General features: G+C 44.8%; 1 protein-coding gene across 1 annotated transcript in view; it reads right to left on the reverse strand.

Annotated features, from left to right (window-relative positions):
• SCIN (scinderin) overlaps positions 1–20,356 on the reverse strand; it is a 102,079-nt gene extending 81,723 nt beyond the window's left edge. The window contains exon 1 of the mRNA XM_006114524.5: positions 20,019–20,356. Within this exon, the coding sequence (XP_006114586.2) occupies positions 20,019–20,217 (199 nt within the window). The 5' untranslated portion in view covers positions 20,218–20,356. The remainder of the gene's footprint in view (positions 1–20,018) is intronic.
• Positions 20,357–20,612: the final 256 nt, after the last annotated feature.

Raw genomic sequence — 20,612 nt, forward strand, 5'->3', positions numbered from 1 at the left:
GCTTATTCCAAAAGCGCTATTTCAGAATAGCTGTAGTGTGGATGCGCCACTGCTGCCACTTTGAAATAGCTCCTCCTCAGGCACATTCAAACTAATTATTCCCAGTGCCTCCTGGGGCTCTAAATCGAGGTAGCACGTCCACATTAGGGAAACCTGCCTCAGACTAATTTTGAGGCTTCTCTGTAGTGTAGACGTGCTATTTCAAAATAAGCTATTTCGGATATTTTTCTGGAATAGCTTATTTTGAAATAAGTGTACAGTGCAGACATACCCTTTAGGATCAAGGTTCATCTTAGTCTACTATAGCATGCTTTGTAAAAGCAAACAAAACCAAAAACCTTCTTTCTAACATGTTTAGACTCTCTCCATCAATTCCAGGAAACCCACGTTGCATATGTTTAGTAAAAGATATATTTAAGTTTCTCTCTGGAAGGACTCCAGTAGTTCCTGGTCTCAGAGAGTTCTCTTATTCCATCATCTGCAGTGCCTGTCTGGTTTCTGGCACTGAGGTGAAGCAGTGTTAAGAAATTCTGAAGCAACCTTGTAAGAGGCAAGTTTGTTGTTGTTTTAAACGGGAAAAGAATGGTGTGCTTTCAGCAGAGTCACCAATAGGAGAGAACCACTGAACTGGGCGGTCATTGTGCTGCTAAATGATGGACGAAAGCACAGTTGAAAAGGGACAGCTGGCTCTGATCAGAACTGCGGATTGGGCTGCTAAAAGTCCAGTTGGCCTCAGCAGTCAGCTCCACACAGCTCCTGGAACTGGCCTGCACATCCTACCAACTCCTAAATGGAGCCAGGAGGGCTCCACATGCTTCCCCTGCCCATAGTGCAGATGCCACACCAGGCACCGGCTCCTGAGTTCCTACTAGCTGGGTACTACAGTCAGAGGGAGCTTCAGGGGCAGCACCTGCAAATAGGAGCAGAACATGCAGAGCCCCTGGCCAAAACAGACATGTAACTGCTTCTCAGGAGCCACTGAAAGTCAGCATCATCAGGAGCATCCTTCACCCTCTCTCCCTTAGCCCCGTCTGTACTCTAAACCCCTTGGCCTAATCCCAGAACCCGTTCCTGAAATCCAAATCTCTCATCACTGGCGCCACCCCAGAGTCTGCCCCTCCAACCTGGTGAAAACAAGCAAGTGAGCAAGGGTGGAGGACAGCAAGCAATGGAAAGAAGGGTGATGGGGGTGAGCGGGGCAAAGCCTTGGAAAAGGGATGAGGTAGGGTAAGGATGTTCAGTTTCCTGCAGTCAGAAAGTTGTCAGTCTTAAGTGTTCCCTGTAAGGTTTGTGCTTGTGTGGCCACTCAGGGGAAATACAAATGCCACCCAGCTGATTAGCAGAGCACCCACAGCTAGTTTTGTGTTTCTATTGGTGGTGTACATTTACACATACAATTATTCCACACAGATGGAAAAAAATCCACACATGGGTGGAAAAGGTTAGAAGGAACACCAGTCTTCGGTATGTGAGGCGTGACAAAACTAAAAAATCGTTTCCGGTATCAGGTTCCAGGCAGTCTATGCCAAGACACCTTTCATGGGTTGCAGAGAGGGAAAAAGGATGAAGGAAGAGATGAAGCTCAGCCAAGTATCATATCATAGGAAGCAAGAAATTGTCCTCCCAAATTGCATGTACTGCAAGAGGGTAAGGAGAGGAGTACATTCACCACTTAAACTGGCCCCTCACATTAATACGCACCTGTGTTGTTTTGAAGAGTTAAAGAATTCTTGTACAACTCAAGTGGGAGAGAAGAATTACTGGAGTGGCTTTTAAAATGGAGGAAACCCTGGGTCTCTGGGAAACAAAGGGAGGAGTAATAATATATCCAGAATCCTTCAGCGAGTGGAATCACACAGGTGCCAGAGGTTATAGAAGCAGCTTTAGTCCAGAGAAAGCTAGTAATCAGACAGCTAAAAACCTTGAAGGAACTATGCCAGTCCAGAGGAAGGAGATAATTCTTCAGTGGGGTGAACTTGCTTTTGGACAGTAGAACAGACCACTAGAAATCTAGAATCCTGACAGCTTGATCCCAAAGAGCAGAGCTCCATTAATTTTAGGTACTAGATCAGCAAGTGTAACGTTGTAATCTGGGTATCCCAGCACAAGAGCCAAGGCCAGGACTGTTAACTCCATAAGCAATAAAGAAAGTCCCCAATTCACAAATGGGTTGTGCTCCAAAAGATAGCTTGTAAGTCAGCTGGTGGGAACTTGGAACACATTTTTCCATAGAAACAATGTTATAAATAGTAGTTAGGCTCCCAGGCTAGCCCAAAAAAGCCTATTTAATCCATAATGCAGCTGAAATACTCTATATTTGCAATGAAAAATAATAGTTTTTTATTTAACCTTAATGTTGGTGCTTGAGGAGAGGTGGATTTAAATAGAGAAGAATGAGGAATTAGGAGACTCTGAAAGGGGACTTCTGGGCATCCCCCAGCTACCCTCCCATCCCTACTGGCTCCTGCAGACATCCCCATTCCCCACTCACCTCCCCCATAGGCTGCACCCAGCCCCAGCTCACCAGGAGGCAGCAAGCAGCACAAATGCAGGCCAGAGGACTCTGGAGGACAGGGGGTGGCCAAGGAGCAGCCAGGGAGCTGCTGGCTGGGAGACCACCTCCTGCTCCTCTGGAGTTCTCTGGCCAGCACTTGCACCACCCACCACCGCCTGTGCCTTTTGTCTGCTCCCTCAACGGCAGGTGAGCTTTTGTTTGTACATGCAGATGTTGGTAAGTCAGATGTTTAAACTGAGGAGTGCCTGTTCAGGCTCGGACTGGCTGGTGGTGAAATACTTTCACAGAAGTCACTGAGCACCTGTTTAAAATTGCTTTCAAAGATTTATTTACAGGTGTTCATTTTCATAAGGAACACACTTTAAGTTTATAGCATGTAATACCATCATAGGGTCCAGGCTCCAACTACAGAAGTCCTGAAATATTGTTATAGATAAGAACCCATTTCAATAACAACTCTCACAATACATTTGTTATAGTGAATGTAAGATATCAGATAAAATCTGCATGGTGTACATAGTTCAAACTCCATTGAAGCTAATGGGCCTGATTCTATACACATATGTGCATTAGGGGTGCCAACTTTCTAATAGCACAGAATCAAACACTAGCCCCACCCCTTCTTTACACAAGAACAGCAATACAGTATTATGTCTGCCAACAGTGGCCAATGCCAGATGCCCCAGAGGGAGTGAACAGAACAGATAAACAAGGGCACATCTACACTGCATGGCAAAAGTCAAATTAAGATACACAACATGAGCTGTGTCAATTGCAAAGATGAAGTCAAAATACAGTAAACTTCCGATAATCCGGCACCTTTAGGACTCAGGGGGTGCCGGATTATCAAATATGACGGACTATCAGAAGGGGGGGCTATGAGGGGTCTGGGGTGGGGTGGGGGGAAGCTACCCCAGACCCCCTCATAGCCCTCCCTTCTGATAGTCCGGCTCTGCCCCAGGAATCCCCGATTCAGCCGCTGCTGGTCAGTTTCAGCAGCAGCTGAATCAGGGATGCCTGCAGCAGAGCAGCTGGGGTGCTGCTGGGTTGGTCCGGTAGAGCCGACCCTTGGCGCCGCGAGACCAACCCGTCAGCACCCCAGCTGCTCTTGGGGACACCTGGGGCAGAGCAGCTGTGGTGCTGACGCGTTGGTCCCGCAGTGCCGCTCCTCGGCGCTACTGGACCAACCCAGCAGCACCCCAGCTGCTCTGCCCCAGGTGTCCCCAAGTCAGCCGCTGCTGATACCGATCAGCGGCTGACTCCAGAAAGCCAGAGGCAGAGCTACTCTGCCCCAGCTTCCTGGAGTCAGCCCTGGTCAGTTTCAGCAGTGGCTGAATTGGGACACCTGGGACAGAGCAGCTGGGGCGCTGCTGGGTTGGTCTGGTAGCGCCAAACCTCGGCGCTGCGGGGACCAACCCAGCAGCACCCCAGCTGCTCTGTCCCAGGTGTCCCCAAGTCAGCTGCTGCTGAAACTGACCAGGGCTGACTCCAGGAAGCTGGGGCAGAGCAGCTCTGTCTCAGGCTTCCTGGAGTCAGCCGCTGGTCAATTTCAGCAGCGGCTGAATCCGAGACAGCTGGGGCGCTGCTGGGTTGGTCCTGCAGCCCCGAGGGGCAGCGCTACTGGACCTACCCGGCAGCACTCCAGCTGTTCTGCCCCCTGCTTCCTGGATTCAGCGCTGGTCAGTTTTAGCAGCGGCTGAATCGGGGAAGCTGCGGGCAGAGCAGCTCCAATGGTCCGGCTGCCCGGAGCACTTCCGGGTTCCTGATGGTGCCGGACCATCAGGCGTGCCGGACCGTCAGAGTTTTACTCTACCTTAATTCAGCTTTTGGCGCTGTCTATACAACAGGAAGTCGAAGGAAGAACACTCTTCCTTTGACTTCCCTTACTCCTCCTGAAATGCGGGTTACAGGAGTCAGTGTAAGCAGTCCTCCATTTTGACATTACTTCAAAATAACTGCTTACTGTGTAGACACGCACAAGACGGGTAAGGAATGGTGTCCCTAGCCTCTGTTTGTCAGAGGGTAGAGATGGATGGCAGGAGAGAGATCGCTTGATCATTACCTGTTTGGTTCACTCTCTTTGGGCACCTAGCATTGGCCATTGTCAGCAGTCAGGATATTGGGCTGGATAGACCTTTGGTCTGACCCAGTATGGCCATTCTTATGTTCTTTAGAAATAGTGTCAGTTAATCCAAAATAACAGTGCTGGGTAGACATAAACCAAGTGATCCCTCTCTTCTTATTCATTTCCAACCTCTGATAAACAGAGGCTAGGGACAGGGACATCATTCCTACCTATTCTGGCTAATAGCCATCAATGGCTCTCACCTCCATTAAATGTATCTAGTTCTTTTTTTAACCCCGTTAAAGTACTGGTTATCCCAACCACCTCTGGCAAGGAGTTCCACAGACAGAGAGCTGTGTGAAGAACTTCCTTTTGTTTGTTTTAATCTGCTACCTATTAATTTCATTTGGTGACCCCTAGTTCTTATGTTAATGAAAACAAGTAAATAACTTACACATGCATCTGACGAAGTGGGTCTTTGCCCACGAAAGCTTATGCTCCTACACTTCAGTTAGTCTATAAGGTGCCACAGGACTCCTCGCCGCTCTAACTTTTCCTTATTCACTTTTTCCACACTAGTCATGATTTTATAGACCTCTATCATAATCCCCCTTAGTCCTCTCTTTTCTAAGCTGAAAAGTCCAAGCCTTTTTAATCTCTCCATTTTTGTTGCCCTTTTCTGACCCTTTTCCAATGCCAATATATCTTTTTTTGAGATGAGGCAACCTCATGTTTACGCAGTATTCAAGATGTGGGCCTACCATGGTTATATACAGAGGCAATAAGATATTTTCACTCTTATCCTCTATCTTTTTTTTTAAAATGGATTCCTAACATTGTTTGCTTTTTTGACTACTACTCTATACTGAGTGGATATTTTCAGAGAACCATCCACTCTGGCTACATCTAGACTGCAAGCCTCTTTCGAAAGAGGCTTTTTCGAAAGATACTTTAGAAAAAGCCTCTTTCAAAAAAGACCGTCTAGACTACAATCAGTACTTCTGAAAAAGCAATCCGCTTTTTCAAAAGAGCACCCAGGAAGTCTAGATGCTCTTTCGAAAAAGCAGTTTGCATTACATAGCACCTTTTTTCGAAAGTGCTCTTTCGAAAAAAGGCATTATTCCTCGTAAAATGAGGTTTTCCGCAGTTGAAAAAAAAAGGATTTACTTTTGAAAGAACGCAGCAGCAGTCTAGACGCAGGGGAAATTTTTTTAGAAAAAAAGGCCGAGTTTTTCGAAAAAACACTGTAGTCTAGACACACCCTATGACTCCAAGATCTCTCTCTTGAGTAGTTGTAGCTAAATTAGCCCCCATCATAATGTATGTATAGTTGGGATTATTTCTTCCAATGTGCATTACTTCATAGTTATCCACATTAAATTTCATTTGCCATTTTGTTGCTCAATCATTTAGTTTGAGATTTTTTTGAAGCTCTTCAAAGTCTGCTTTTGTCTTTACTATCTTGAGCAGTTTATATAATCTACAAGTTTTGCCACCTCACTGTTTACCCCTTTCTCCAGATCATTTATAAATAGGGTGAATAGGATGGGTCCCAGTATGGACTCTTGAGGGACACCACTAGTTATCTCTCTCCATTCTGAAAACTTACCATTTATTCCTATCCTTTGTTTACTGCCTTTTAACCAGTTCTCAATCCACGAGAGGATCTTCACTCTTATCCCATGACAGTTTACTTTACTTAAGAGCCTTTGGTGAGGGACCTGTCAAAGGCTTTCTAGAAATCTAAGTACACTATATCCACTGGATTCCCCCTGTCAACATGTTTGTTGATCCTCCTCAAAAAACTGTGGTAGATTAGTAAGGCATGATTTCTCTTTACAGAACCATGTTGACTTTCCTCAAACAAGTTATATTCATCTATGTGCCTGACAATTTTATTCTTTACTAAAGTTTCAACTAATTTGCCTTGTACGAACGTTAGATTTACAGGATCACCTCTAGAGCCCTTTAAGTATTGGCATCACATTAGCTATCTTTCAGTCATTAGGTACAAAAGCTGATTTAAAGGATAGGTTACAAACCACAGTTAATAGTTCTGCAATTTCACATTTAAGTTCTTTCAGAATTCTTGGGTGAATGCCATCTGGTCCAAGTGACTTGTTATTGTTAAATTCATCAATTTGTTCCAAAACCTCCCCTAATGACACCTCAATCTGGGACAATTCCTCAGATTTCTCACCTAAAAAGAATGGCTCCGGTTTGGGAATCTTTCTAACATCCTCAGCCATGAAGACCAAAGCAAAGGTTTAATTTAGTTTCTCCTCAATTACCTTATCTTGGAGTGCTCCTTTAGCATCTCGATCACCCAAGAGCCCCACTAGTTGTTTAGCAGGCTTCCTGCTTCTGATGTACTTAAACATTTTGCTATTACTTTCGAGTTTTTGGCTAGTTGTTCTTCAAACTCCTGTTAGCTTTTTATTATATTTTTACACTTAGTTTATGTTGCTTTCTATTTTCCTCATTAGGATTTAACTTCCACTTTTTAAATGATTCCTCTCGATCTCTCACCGCTTTTAGTTAGTTAAGCCATGGTTGCACTTTCTGACTCTGTTTTTTAATTTGGGGTATACATTTAAAATGGGCCTCTATGATGATGTTTTTGAAAAGTTTCCATGCAGCTTGCAAAGATTTTACTTTTGTCACCGTGCCTTTTAATTTCTGTTTAAATAACTTCCTCATTTTTGTATAGTTCTCCTTTCTGAAATTAAATGCCACAGTGTTGGGCTGCTGAGGGGTTTTTCCCCACCATATGGATATTAAAAATTTATTACATGATGGTCACTATTTCCAAGCAGTCCTGTTATATTTACCTCTTGGACCAGATCCTGCACACCGCTTAGTACTAAATCAAGAATTGCCTCTACTCTTGTAGCCTCCAGAACCAGCTGCTCCGAGAAGCAGTCATTTAAGGAATCAATAAATTTTATCTCTGCATCCCATCCTGAGCTGATGTGTTCCCAGTTAATATGGGGATAGCTGAAATCCCCTACGATTATTTAGTTTATTTAAATAGCATCTCTAATCTCCCTTCACTTTTCATAGTCACTATCACGATCCTGGTCAGGTTGCTAAGTATATAGCAGTAGGGATATATCATCATGAGAATCTCTATGGGTAGTAATTCCATGCTCTATGGAACATTTTGGTTCATAAGATTTTTACTTCATTTGATTCTACATTTTTTCACATATAGTGCCACTCCCCCACCAGCATGACCTGTTCTGTCCTTCCAACATATTTTGTACCTTGGTATGACTGTCCCATTGATTGTCCTCATTCCACCAAGTTTCTGTGATGCCTATTATATCAATATCCTCCTTCAATGAGGCACTCTAGATCACCTATCTTATTATGTAGATTTCTAGTGTTTGTGTACAAGCACTTTAAATATTTGCCACTATTTATCTCTGCCATTTTTGGCATGTTAGACTTTTTCATTTAATTGTTTCTCATCTGATCTTACCCATACTTTATCATCATTTTCCATCCTTTCCTCTTTACTAAAGTAGATAATCTCTATTTATAGACCCTCCCCTAAGAAATGTCTTGGTCAGATCCAGGCAATCCTCCACACCCATCGGTTTTCCTTCAGGTTTTAGTTTTAAAACTGTTCTACAACCTTTTTAATATTTCGACAACCTTTTTAATATTAAGTGCCAGCAATCTGGTTCCATTTCAGTGTAGATGGAGCTCATCCTTTCTATATAGGCCCTCCCTTCCCCCAAAAGTTTCCCCAGTTCCTAATAAATCTAACCCCCCCTCTCTACACCATTGTCTCATCCATGCATTGAGATTCTGAAGCTCAGCCTGCCTACCTAGCCCTGCATGTGGAACTAGAAGCATTTCAAAGAATGCTACCAGAGAGGCCCTGGATTTTAATCTCTTTCCTAGCAGCCTAGATTTGGCCTCCAGACCTCTCTCTTAACCTTCCCTATGTCATTGGTACCTAAATGTACCACAACCACCAGCTCCACCCCAAATATCTAAGTTCCAGATAACTAAGAACCAGAATATTAAAAAGATAATTCATTAAATCCAACAGGGGAAAGAATTTAATGAAGGTCACAAAAACCACTTGCTAGTGGCAAGACACATGACGTCAGCAACTGGTAGAGATTTTCAAGAAGATAAATGGGTGAACTAATAGTATGCCTGGCTAGCTCGCAAGGGCTTTAACTATGTCTTAATAGGACATGGTTTGGTTTGATGGCTAATCCCTAACATAGGACACTGCCTACACTGCCCACAATAGGAAGAACAAGCTGTAAGTAATTATGACTGCAAGCCAACTGGTACAGGCAGTCCCCGGGTTACGTACAAGATAGGGACTGTAGGTTTGTTCTTAAGTTGAATCTGTATGTAAGTCGGAACTGGCGTCCAGATTCAGCCGCTGCTGAAACTGACCGCCAGTTCTGACTTACATACAGAATCAATTTAAGAACCCCAAGCGTCCCCAAGTCAGCTGCTGCTGAAACTGATCAGCAGCTGATTCCAGGAAGCCCGGGGCAGAGCAACTCTGCCTCGGGCTTCCTGTAATCAGCGCTGGTCAGTTTCAACAGCGGCTAAATCAGGACGCCTGGGGCAGAGCAGCTGGGGTGCTGCTGGGTTGCTCCAGTAGCGCCCAGAGTGGCGCTGCGGGACCAACCGGCAGAACCACAGCTGCTCTGCCACAGGCGTTCGGAGAAAAGCCTAGTCTGCTGGGGGGGAGGGGTACTAGCTGCACCCCCCCCCCACCCCAGCAGACCAGGAAGACGCGGGCGGCGGACCGAGACGAACCGCGGTCCCACCGCCTGGGTCCTCCGCGGCTTTGCTCCCCGTCTCCCTGGTCTGCTGGAGACCAGCAGACCAGGGAGACGAGGAGCAAAGCCTCTGAGGACACCGGCAGCGCGACAGCCGCGGCGCGCCTGGGCTGCCTCGCTGCCCGAGCCCCCCCGCGGCTTTGCAAAGCCTCGGGGAACCCGGCAGCGAGGCAGCCCAGGCGCCCCTCCCCCCCCCGCGGCTTTGCAAGGTTCCCCGAGGCTTTGCAAAGCCGCGGGGGGGGGCTCGGGCAGCGGGGCAGCCCAGGCCCCTCCGCGGCTTTGCTCCGCGTCTTCCTGGTCTGCAGACCAGGGAGACGCGGAGCAGCTTTTCTTGCCCGGAGTATACGGGCGGCGGGACCACGAGGTCCCGCAGTTCGTGTACTCCGGGGCAGCCCCGTTTGTAACTGCAGATCCGACGTAAGTCGGATCCGCGTAAGTCGGGGACTGCCTGTACTTGCTGAAAGCAGCAGTGAGCTGGGCAACAGTGATATCCTACCCAGAGCCCCAAATATGGACACACTGTCAGGCATCTTTGCTCCATTTTTCCATTGCTTTGCAGGCTCTTGGATGAACAGACTGGAATTGATCTTTTACTGCTACTGTGGCTTGAAACCTTCACAATGGCAGAGCAAAGACAGCTAGGAAAAAAGTGAGGAAAAAAAATGCTAAAAGCAAAACTAGAAGTTCATGGTGTTCTGTAGCAATGTAAAGAGTTAACTGGTAGGCATCACCCTTGTTGAGTGATAGGTAGGCATCACCATTGTTAACTGGTGGCCTGGCCAAGCTTGAGGCAAAACCCTGGCTGGCCAGAGCAGCCCTGCCACCCGTGAAGGATTGACTGGGCTGGAAGAGCCCCCCACCCAGTCTGTGGGCTATCCGGACCCCCAGTTAACTAGTTTATTTATTAAAATTATATCATTTAACATTGAAGGGGTATTTACATCCCTTATGGTCAGTTAAGACTTACAGGGAACCAAGAATAAATACATTAATATGATCTGCAAATAGTCATATTTTTAGAATGCACACGGGCTTAAGTCTGTCCAAGGCAAAAGTGTAAGGTAAGGTCAGGTTCGTTACATAATGCTGGAAGTCTCCTCTCCTAGAATTATGTACTGACAGCAATTTCACATGTTTCTAAATTGGATTACACAGTGTTCAGGTGGAGTATCTGAATGGTGGAGAGAAGATCCTTTCAGAACATCCTAGTCAAACCAAAACCTAACTGATGCTAGAATTAGGATTGATCTTGTGGATTCCAAGATATCAAATCCTAAGGGGGACCTCTGTGGCCAGAGACATTCAGCATGTTCACTGAGTAGAGCCTATATGCTAGAAAAGCTTTAGTAGAAGCCACAAAGTGACTGTTTAGTTCCTTATTACTGAAAGCCCACTCTTGTGTAAGAGTAGATGGGACACTGATGCAGAGAGAACAAAGCACGATCTTGTTGTTAGCCTGAGGGATGGAAAAGTTATGAACAAAACGCCATGCTTCATCATAAAAACCCCCAAAGCCACCAAACAACTTGGCTTATTTGTATTAAAGTAGGAACTAGAGCCTCCAGCTGAGATTAAGACACTTTGTGAATTGTGCAAAGAGACAGTTCCTGCCCTAACACATTTATCATCTTGAGACAGACAAAATAGACAAAAGAAGCATTCCCCCATTTTACAGATAGGGAAATGAGCTGCAGCAATAAAAACTGTCATCCTGTGAACATCTCACCTGTGTGCTTAACTTTAAGCATGTAAGTAGTCTCATTAACTAGTATTTGATGGCTTAGGACTGGGGCTATGTGGCAGAGGGCCTCTCAGCCTGAGCAAGACTCAGCTGAAGCTGTAAGTAACGGTGTAGATATTGTAGCTTGGGCTGGAACTGCAGCTCTGAAACCTAGGGCGGAAGGTATGCTCAAGAACTGTGGCTCCAGCCTGAGCTCCTGCCCTCCCTTCCCCATAAAAGCACTCTGTATGCAAGTATTTTCTGTGAAGTAGCATGAGACAGAGTTGGTCAACTCAAGTTGGGATGCTCACTGCCTTAGTTATGCTCTAAGGCTGTGTCTAGACTGCAAGCCTCTTTCGAAAGAGGCGCTTTCGAAAGATACTTTTGAAAGAGCCTCTTTCGAAAGAGCGTCTAGACTGCACGTTGAACTTTCGAAAAAGCGGCTTGCTTTTTCGAAAGAAAGCATCCAGTGAGTCTGGATGCTCTCTTTTGAAGAAGCCCTATTTACATTGAAGAACGCCTTCTTTCGAAAGAGGAACTTTCGAAAGAAGGCGTTCTTCCTCGTGAAATGAGGTTTACCGCCATCGAAAGAAAAGCCGCGTTCTTTCGATTTAATTTCGAAAGAACGCGGCTTGAGTCTGGACGCAGGGGAAGTTTTTTCGGAAAAAGGCTACTTTTCCCGAAAAAACCCCTGAGTCTGGACACAGCCTTAGTGACTTGATCGTGGTCACACAGAAAGTCTGTGACACAGCCAGGAATGGAACCAAAATCTCTTGAGGAATCCCAGTCCAATATCTCCCACATAAAACCATCCTTCAGTTGCTACTATATTTTCTCATTCAGAGCTTTAAACACAGGGGTACGTTCCAATATATTTGGCCAGGACATTATCACAGCTGTAATCCTACCAATAAGCCCCAGTGTTCCATGTTACATCAACACTAAAAAGGAAGAACATTTCTGTAAATGAAAAAAGTTTGCCTATAGGTCAGGTCTACGAGCTCATAATATGATGGTGCATTTAGCTGAAACCCACAACCCTCCATTGGTTGGCAGATATAGATTTGCCTTCTGTTAGTCCTTAAACCACTATCATTTTGTTGAGACACAACATTGTGATTATGAAAAAGTTACCAGAAACAGTAGTATTAAAACTAGAGACAGGTTTAGTGTTGCCAGATGATTTCAACAAAAATACCAGACACACTTGACAATCATATTTAGAAAATACCGGATATTTATATTTTCTCAATTTGTTCCCAAACAGAAAACCTCAAATACTGGACTGTCTGGTTCAAAACTGGACACCTGTCAATCCTAGACAGGTTTATTAATTTCTTCATTAATTAACCCATCTAGCTGTAATCAAAGCCAAGTGGCTGCACATATAGATCTCAATTTGAGCACATTGATATTTGATCAGATAAGATTACATTTAGAATAAATCCTGAAATACACCAGGTTAAGAAATAATCAAGCCCTGTTACTCAAGCATATGAAGCTAATACAGCTCAAACTTTCAGTAAGTGAAATGAGGAAAATATTTTGCCTTGGAGCTTTGAAAACTGTATTATGTTGTAGTCAGAAGATAAAACAAAGAAAATATTCTGGAACGACAAAGTACCTGGGATCTGAGTTTTCATGGACAGCCAAAATGCAAAAGTGCAATAAAAAAACCCAAGCTCATTTAAATCCTTATGGAAAGAAGCATTTAACCATTTCAGAGATTTATGGTTAGGAAAAGTTTAAAAAATTCCCCAAAGAAAGTTAATGAACATCAGATCTATCTGCATCACAGTTATGTAACTAAAGACAAACCCTGAAACAAAGATGGGTATGGCTTAAGAAAAAAAAATTTTTTTAAAGGAGTTAGGCACCTACATAAGTTTGAGGAACTGTGTCTTTGTGACTAAGGGTGGGATACATAAGAGTGCCTATGTAACTGAGACTAGTAAGTCTTATTTTCTTTAAGCACTTTTCAAAAATCTCCTCCCCTCTCCCAAGTTAAAGACAAGCTGGTACTTCATTCTGATTAATCAAAAATGTCAATTTGGGGACTATAATGATTACAGGACTAAGCCAACATTGGCTGCAAGATTTAGCAATTCTTTGCTTTCTGTGCATATAGTGACATTCATTGACCAGATGTAATGAACACAATAGTGCAGGAATCCAATGCACCATAATTACGACCAACACATTGATCATGTTTGGCTGGAAGGATGAAAATATCCAGTTATTTCTGGGTTTGGAGGGCCTGGAGGAGAGGGAGTTTTCATTTTTTTCCATCATTTGGGAATGTATTCTAAATCCTTAATTATCTGGGCCTCTTATAATATAACCAGGTTGGCTTTTAATCAAACTACAGATCAAGGGAGCCAATTTGCTCACTATGTGAGACCACAATTTTAAGATAAGTTAGTGTCAGCTTAGTCAGGTTATTTTTATTGCGCTATTCCATTCACAGATAAATTCTATTAGATCTAACAGATAAGTCTCTTGTGCATATGTACTACCCGGGCAGCATATTATTTAAAGAGGGAATATGAATCTAATCAGTGATATCTTACTGAACACCACCATCCCTACCAACACAAATTGAAAGATGCAGCTCAAGTTACTCAGATATAGTTATTTATGCCCTCTTCCTCCATACGCACCCATTCTTTTGTACACCAGTAGCCTTTTCTACTTGTAATATTCCATTAATGTGCTTATAAGAAGGGAGGATTCTCAAAGGCAAACATGGCATTAAGTGCCAAACTCCCATTGAAAGTCAAGGAATTTAAGCACATAACTACTGTTTGGGCCTTTGAAGATCTCCCCAAGGTCTTCTGTTGCTATTAACATGGATTCTGTTTAGCTATACCTCAAGAGAACATTTCCTGTTGTCAAGAAACTCAAAAAGATTGGGGGGGAGGGTAGGGAGGCTGCTAAAACCTAACTACACAATGCTGTCCAACGTTCAAATAGCATAGGTCTAGCTCATGGGTTCCCAAACGGGGGTGTGTGTGGGGGTTTGAAGAAATTCCAGGGGGGGCATGAGGCGACCCAGGCCTTCCCCCATCAATTGCACCCCCAAGTTTTGCTACTATTTTTGTTTTTGGGCCCGATCAGTTCCTTCCTTTTTTTTTTTTTTGCTCAACAAGTTTTGCTGCTATTTTTTTGGGAGGGGGGGATGAGGGTTTCTCAAAAATCAAAAAGGGGACGTGATGCCGAAAAGTTTGGGAATCACTGGTCTAGCTCCTTTTTTGCAAATGAGGTTGTCTTGAGCATATGGGTGTCAGCACATTTGTCAGTAGGGTGACAAGCTTTTACAAGAAAAGCTGAAAAAGGATTTACACGTTCATCTGTTTTCCATTTTAATAGAAAATAATTTCTCTACTCTTCCACAGCATCATCTCAATGCAAACAGTACTGATTTCCTACACTTGTTGATGTGTGACATTCAGAACACAAATGGTTAGTTGTGAATTAGTTCTAAACAGAATTTAGAATGTCAATTCTTATTGAAATTTTAAGCCATAAAGATGCAGAAAAAGTTTTCTACCTTTAACAGTAAAGGTCTCAGAGGTGGAGCCTTATAAGTTATTGTTGCTGAAACAGTCAAGGAGTCCGGTTACACTGTAAAGACTAACAAATTAATTAGGGCACAAGCTTTAAGGGGTCACCTTGTTGTTTTTGCTTTGACAGGGAAGTGTCTACTACACTTTGGCCACCCTATCACACCTATCTCATCTGAAGTGAGGTTTACCCACAAAAGCTCATGATTTTATATACATCTATTAGTTGGTTTCTAAGGTGCCATGGGACTATTGTTGTTTTTAAAGATAAAGATTAGCACAGCTACCCCTGAGACTTTTAATGATAGATGAAGTAATACAAAAACAGAGTTAGCTGTTAAAGGTGTTAATTCCATACTTACAACATCTGGACTTGAAGCATAGAGGAATATCTGCCAAAATGCCCTCCCATCTAACTAGAGTAGGGCAAAAACTGTGGCAAATAGTATGTTTGCCAAAAATGCATTTTGGGGGACACCAAAACTACTTGTAAATTTGGATTAAATTCAGAAAATAATTACATCCCCAAAAATGGATTTTTTATTTGATATGTTGAAACTTCTTGTTTGACCCAAATAACTTAAATAAGTTTTTCATCTTGGTGTGAAACAATATAAACAAACATGGCATGCTTGGTTCAGAACACGCCAGGTTTTTTACTTCAAAAGTCAATTATTCATTGAGCTCTTAGGATACTTCTAGTACAGATTTCTGTGGTCCAATGCCTTATGCAGACACCACATCTCATTTTCGATTGGATAACATTTAACCTGGGTGGGTCCAATATGATTTCCACAAACATCTGAATGTGGAACAGAAACTCCACTCCTTTGCTCTGGAATTTCCTCCAAAAGGAGTCAGAGATCCAGCATATCCCCCAAACCAGGTGGATAATGGTATTTTTAAATGATGATGATGAAGTTATGGTATTTTTGCCTTATATGCAGTCATTGCAAATGAAGCTGCAAAAACATCAACTTTCTATTAATTCTGGGGAACAGTATTAAAACTGATTTTATCAGTCTATGTTTAGCTGTGTCTGAATTTGAGATTGTGGAAAACACAGCAAATGTGTTCATACCGATGTACAAATAAATGGAAAACACAAATGACCCTGTGGTGGCCAAAATGGAAAAGTTTCAATACACTAGACATACATGGACACATACATGCCAGGTTTCATTCCAGCCTAGTCATGTTAGGCTCCTATTTTCCTTCTAAACACTTTGCTGGAAGTCAATGGAAATGGAGTTGACAGACATGAATCCCAGCAGTTCCAGTTGCTGGAAGAAGAAATGGTGCTTGAATTGCAGACTTGCTAACATGGAGAGGGGAGAATCTGGGTAAGAGACATCTAGCTACATCCCGTTCCTTCTAAATGTTTTCCAGCCATGTGCAGAATAAATTTTTATGTGCACCACCCATAGAAACACATGCTGCCTGCTGTGGGCACTGTGGATGCTCTGCTACTCAGATAGGTGGCATTTGAATCTCTGGTAGGTGGCCACCAAGCACTCAGTTTACAGAAACACTCTCCACATCCTGTTGAGTTTTGCACCCAAGCTCCTCCAAATTGTACCATTAAAATAGAAACCAACTCTACAGACTATTCCAGTCCTTCACACATCCCAGTGCAGCAGCTTTGCAAATCTCACCTTCACCTCCCACCCATAGAGTCCAACATGCTAGCCACATGTGGCTATTTGGCTGGTTGAGTGTGCCTAGACCACTACAGAACTAACCACTATAGTGGCTACTGCTTCAGCACCGACTAGACCCCACAGCCCTATATCCTGCATTTTGGATGAAAGCCTGCCCACACTGACATCAGGGGCGTAGCAAGAGAGTGGATGGGGGGCAGTTGCCCCCGAGCGCCAAGTTAGGGAGGGTGCCAGGCTGGGGTGGGACCGGAGCACATGCCACACAGGCTTACATGACACACAGAGCAGCAAGCCAAGAGCTGGATCACATGTTGCCTCCCTGTACATACTGGGAGCTGAGGCAGCTGGGCCAGGAGACAGGAGTGGCCACTTTAAAGGCAGGATTACCTTACCCGGCCCACACCTCCAGTGCCTGGCTCTGCAGGAGGGGGATTTGGTTGTGGGGGAGCACTGGGGTTGCCTGCTCTGGGGGAGAGGTGGTTGCACTGGGATTGGGGGGGCGGGGGTTGGGTGCTTGGCTCTGGAGGAGAGGTGGAAGCATTGGGATGGGGGGGATGGGGTGCCTGGCTCTGGGGGAGGGGTGGGAGCATTGTGGTACTTTTTTTTTTAAATGGTACTTTTTAAACAAAAAGGAAAAAACTTAAAAACCAATAGTCTAGTAGCACTTTAAAGACTAACAAAATACAATTGGTCCCCAACTTACAAATGAGTTACGTTCCAAACACTTGGTTGTAACTCGATCTGTTCGTAAGTCGGACCCCATTCATTTAAATGTGACCACGCTGTTCGTAAGTGCAGATCATGTTCATAACTCGGGGACTGGCTGTAATGCGCTTAATGGGAGGTTGGTCGTAAGGACGAACGGTTATAAGTTGATGCGTTTGTAACTTGGGAACCACATGTATGTAGACTGTATCAATGTTTTGTGGGCAAAACCCACTTCCACCCACAAAAGCTCATTAACACAACATATACATGGTATCATCTTTAAAGTGCTACCAGACTATTTGGTTTTTTTAAGTTTATCCTGTTACAGACTAACTCAGAAACCCCTCTGAAGCTTTAAAAAAAAAAAAAAAAAAAAAAAAAAAAAAGGTTGAGAAACACTGCTCTGTACCATTCCTTTTGGCCTCTCTGTTTCCTTTCTCCTTTGGCCAGTTGGGCAGGCAGGAGTTTTGGTAAATATATATCAGACGTGCACACAGTGCCCACTCTACCTCAGCTGGTGCTTGATAATCAGGGACTTAATTCTAAAGGAGTTGACATTACTGAGGTGACAGATCCCATTCCCCTCCCCCCAAGTTTTGTTGTGGATTTTCCAAAGAAAATGCTGGTGTTTCTATAGGTCACCCACATCTTCCAGTCCTAGCAGAGACTTGGGATTAACATGGCTTTCTCAATTAAAAGTCTTATACATGTTTGAATGTTTTGTTTGTGAACACCTGGCAAGGCAGTCTGCTCAAGGCAAGGCTGGCCTTGAATCTTGACATCTATGGCTTCAGTTGAGTGGCTTGTGTGAAATTTGGACGAGCAGCTCAGAGAGACACCTTTCTCCTTTACTTAAGGATAGGATATCATAGCAGCCTGAAGGAAAAAGTCCTCATGGCAGACAGAAAGCCACACTTGGTGTAACTTCAGCATTAGGCTACTTATTGCTTCAAGTGCCTTCAAGAAAGTCAGCGTAATTCTCATGTTGTGTGTTAGTTTTATTTAAAAGTTTATCTGAGTGTTATTTTAACAGGTAAATTAACCTCTCACATTCATAACACAAGGGCTGTGTCTACACTGCACCCCTTTTCCGAAAAAGGGATGCAGATTAGACACATCGTTATTGCAAATGAAGCGGGGATTTAAATATCCCCTGCTTCATTTGTATAAACATGGCTGCCGCTTTTTTCCGGCTCGGGGCTTTCCCGGAAAAAAGCGCCAGTCTAGACGGGGATCTTTCGGAAAAGTCTTTATTTTCCGAAGATCCCCGTCTAGACTGGCGCTTTTTTCCGACAAAGCCCCAAGCCGGAAAAAAGCGGCAGCAATGTTTATACAAATGAAGCGGGGATATTTAAATCCCCGCTTCATTTGCAATAACGATGTGTCTAATCTGCATCCCTTTTCTGGAAAAGGGGTTCAGTGTATACACAGCCAAGTAGTTTATCGCTGTGTGATAATATGAAAAACAATTAGGTTAACTAGGTAAGTAACTAGGCAGTTAGGAAGCATTACAGATTGCTTACAATAAATTTGATATGCTCAAAATCTTTTTTACCTTTTATTCATTAAGCAATGAGTTACTCATTTGCTATAACAGTGGTTTTAAATGTTTGATTGAAACAGTGATGAAATTCAAGCTTAGGCTATATAACATTTATTTATCTTGTGTTTTATAAAACACATTTTTAAAATGACATTTTTTATATAAAAGACATGAACCTAATGATAACAGGATAGGGAACAAATTAAAGAGAAAAATGATTTAACAATGTAAGCCACAACAACTTTATAATTTATATTTGTTTGTTGTTAGTCAAATAAGTAATTCATTAAACAATAAATATCCTAAGAGGTAGATTATTTACAGTGGTGTAGTCAGGAGAACACAAGGGGGACGGGGGAGTTGCCCCCAGGGTGCTATGCTAGTGGGGCACCAATTTAATTCCCCTCCACTCCCCCTGTCATCCCTCTGCTCGCCTGCCCCTCTCCTGCCTGCCACCGCCGGCTGGAGCTGCCTCTTCCCGGAATCTGAGCCCCCAGCCTGAACCTCCTCCACTTCTGCCAGAGGGTTAGTGCAGGCGGGGCCCAACCCCAAACTGGAGGGGGTGGAGTAAGATGCAGCACAAGTTTCCCCCTCCTCCAGGGTTGGGCTCAGCCATGTACCAGATTCGGGGCCCTTCCACATGCAAGCAGTGGCGTGGGGGGGGGGGGCACAAATTTTGCATTCACCCCCGGGGTGCATAACACCCTCACTATGTCTCTGATTGACATTGAGGGCAAAACTCTGGTTGACTTCCATGAAGCCAAGATTTCACTTTTAGATTCTGCTAGATCCAACCAACCTTTCATCTTTCCCCCTCTCCCACTTCCCAGGTTATACTCCAGAAATAGCAAATTCAAAGCAATCTGGGTCCCAAGATATGCTAGCCCAACTGCATCACAACCAGCCAGACCTGGAACAAGCTGGATCCTGCTTGGTGTTTGTCCAGGTCCCATTACTTAAGAAGAACATATGTTTAGCTTCTCCAGCTCCACCTTATTTACACTTTGTTGCACCCCAAACACAACAACCTTAGATCAGCTGGCATATGGCGACTGCCAAGTTCTGGTCACAAATCTAGAAAGTATATTATCGGACTAGCCAGCAACAAGTGTTACTTTTGCAGCTTCTCCAACGCCAGATCTGCATCCCGATTAGCCGGGCACAAGCCAGCTGCCCAGCCCGTTCTCTGGCACCTGGCTGCTGCTGGAGCCAGTTAGCGCTGGGCAGCACACACCTGAGTTCCAGCATCTATGCCACGCACAAATGCCCCTTCCCCTCATCCAATTCTCGCAAGCGTCTGCTCGGAGACTTCACAGCTGAGCGCGCGCGGGGCATTTAAGTGCCCTGCAGCTGAGAGCCAGGGCGAGGCTGATCGAAAGGGCGACCTCTGTCACAAGGAAGAGTCCGCTCCACACCGCCTTACCTAGCCAGTAGTGCAGCTTGTAGAAGGTGCCACTGCGCAGCTTCAGGGTGTGGAGCACCAGGTAGGCATCCCCCACGTAGAAATTGCCGTGCAAGTTCTCGGGCACCGGCACCAGGTCCAGCTGCTCGATCCTCCAGATCTGCAGGCCACTCTTCTGGCCGGCGCTGGCGAACTCCTTGTGGTACAGCTCGGGGGCCATGCTGCGGCAGGCGGCGCCACGCGGGGAGAGAGGCAGCAGGGGCCACGGCGCGCGGGACTCCGAGGGCCACAGAAGTTTCGCTCCCACTCAGCGCCGGAGCCACAGCTGGCGGGCAGGTAGCGCCCCAGCCTTTATAACGCGAAGCCGATTGGCTCACAGCCTCTCAAGGGGCGGGGCCTGGAGCTGCGGGTGCAGCGCTTCACAGCGCGCCTGGGCCAGGGGGCGGTCAAAGGCTGCTTGTGCTGGAGAACGGGCGCGACTCTGAGGAGCGAGCGAGTTTCCAAGGGCTGACCCTGCTCTGCGCGCAGCCTGCCTCAGAGCCCGGCCCGGGCTAGGCTGGGAACCGAGGGGCTTGCGCTTCCTGGGGGTTTTAGGGAGGGGCTGTTGCTACATTT

This window comes from Pelodiscus sinensis, chromosome 2, assembly GCF_052426305.1.
Source record: "Pelodiscus sinensis isolate ZL-2025 chromosome 2, ASM5242630v1, whole genome shotgun sequence".
Taxonomy (NCBI): Eukaryota; Metazoa; Chordata; order Testudines; family Trionychidae; genus Pelodiscus; species Pelodiscus sinensis.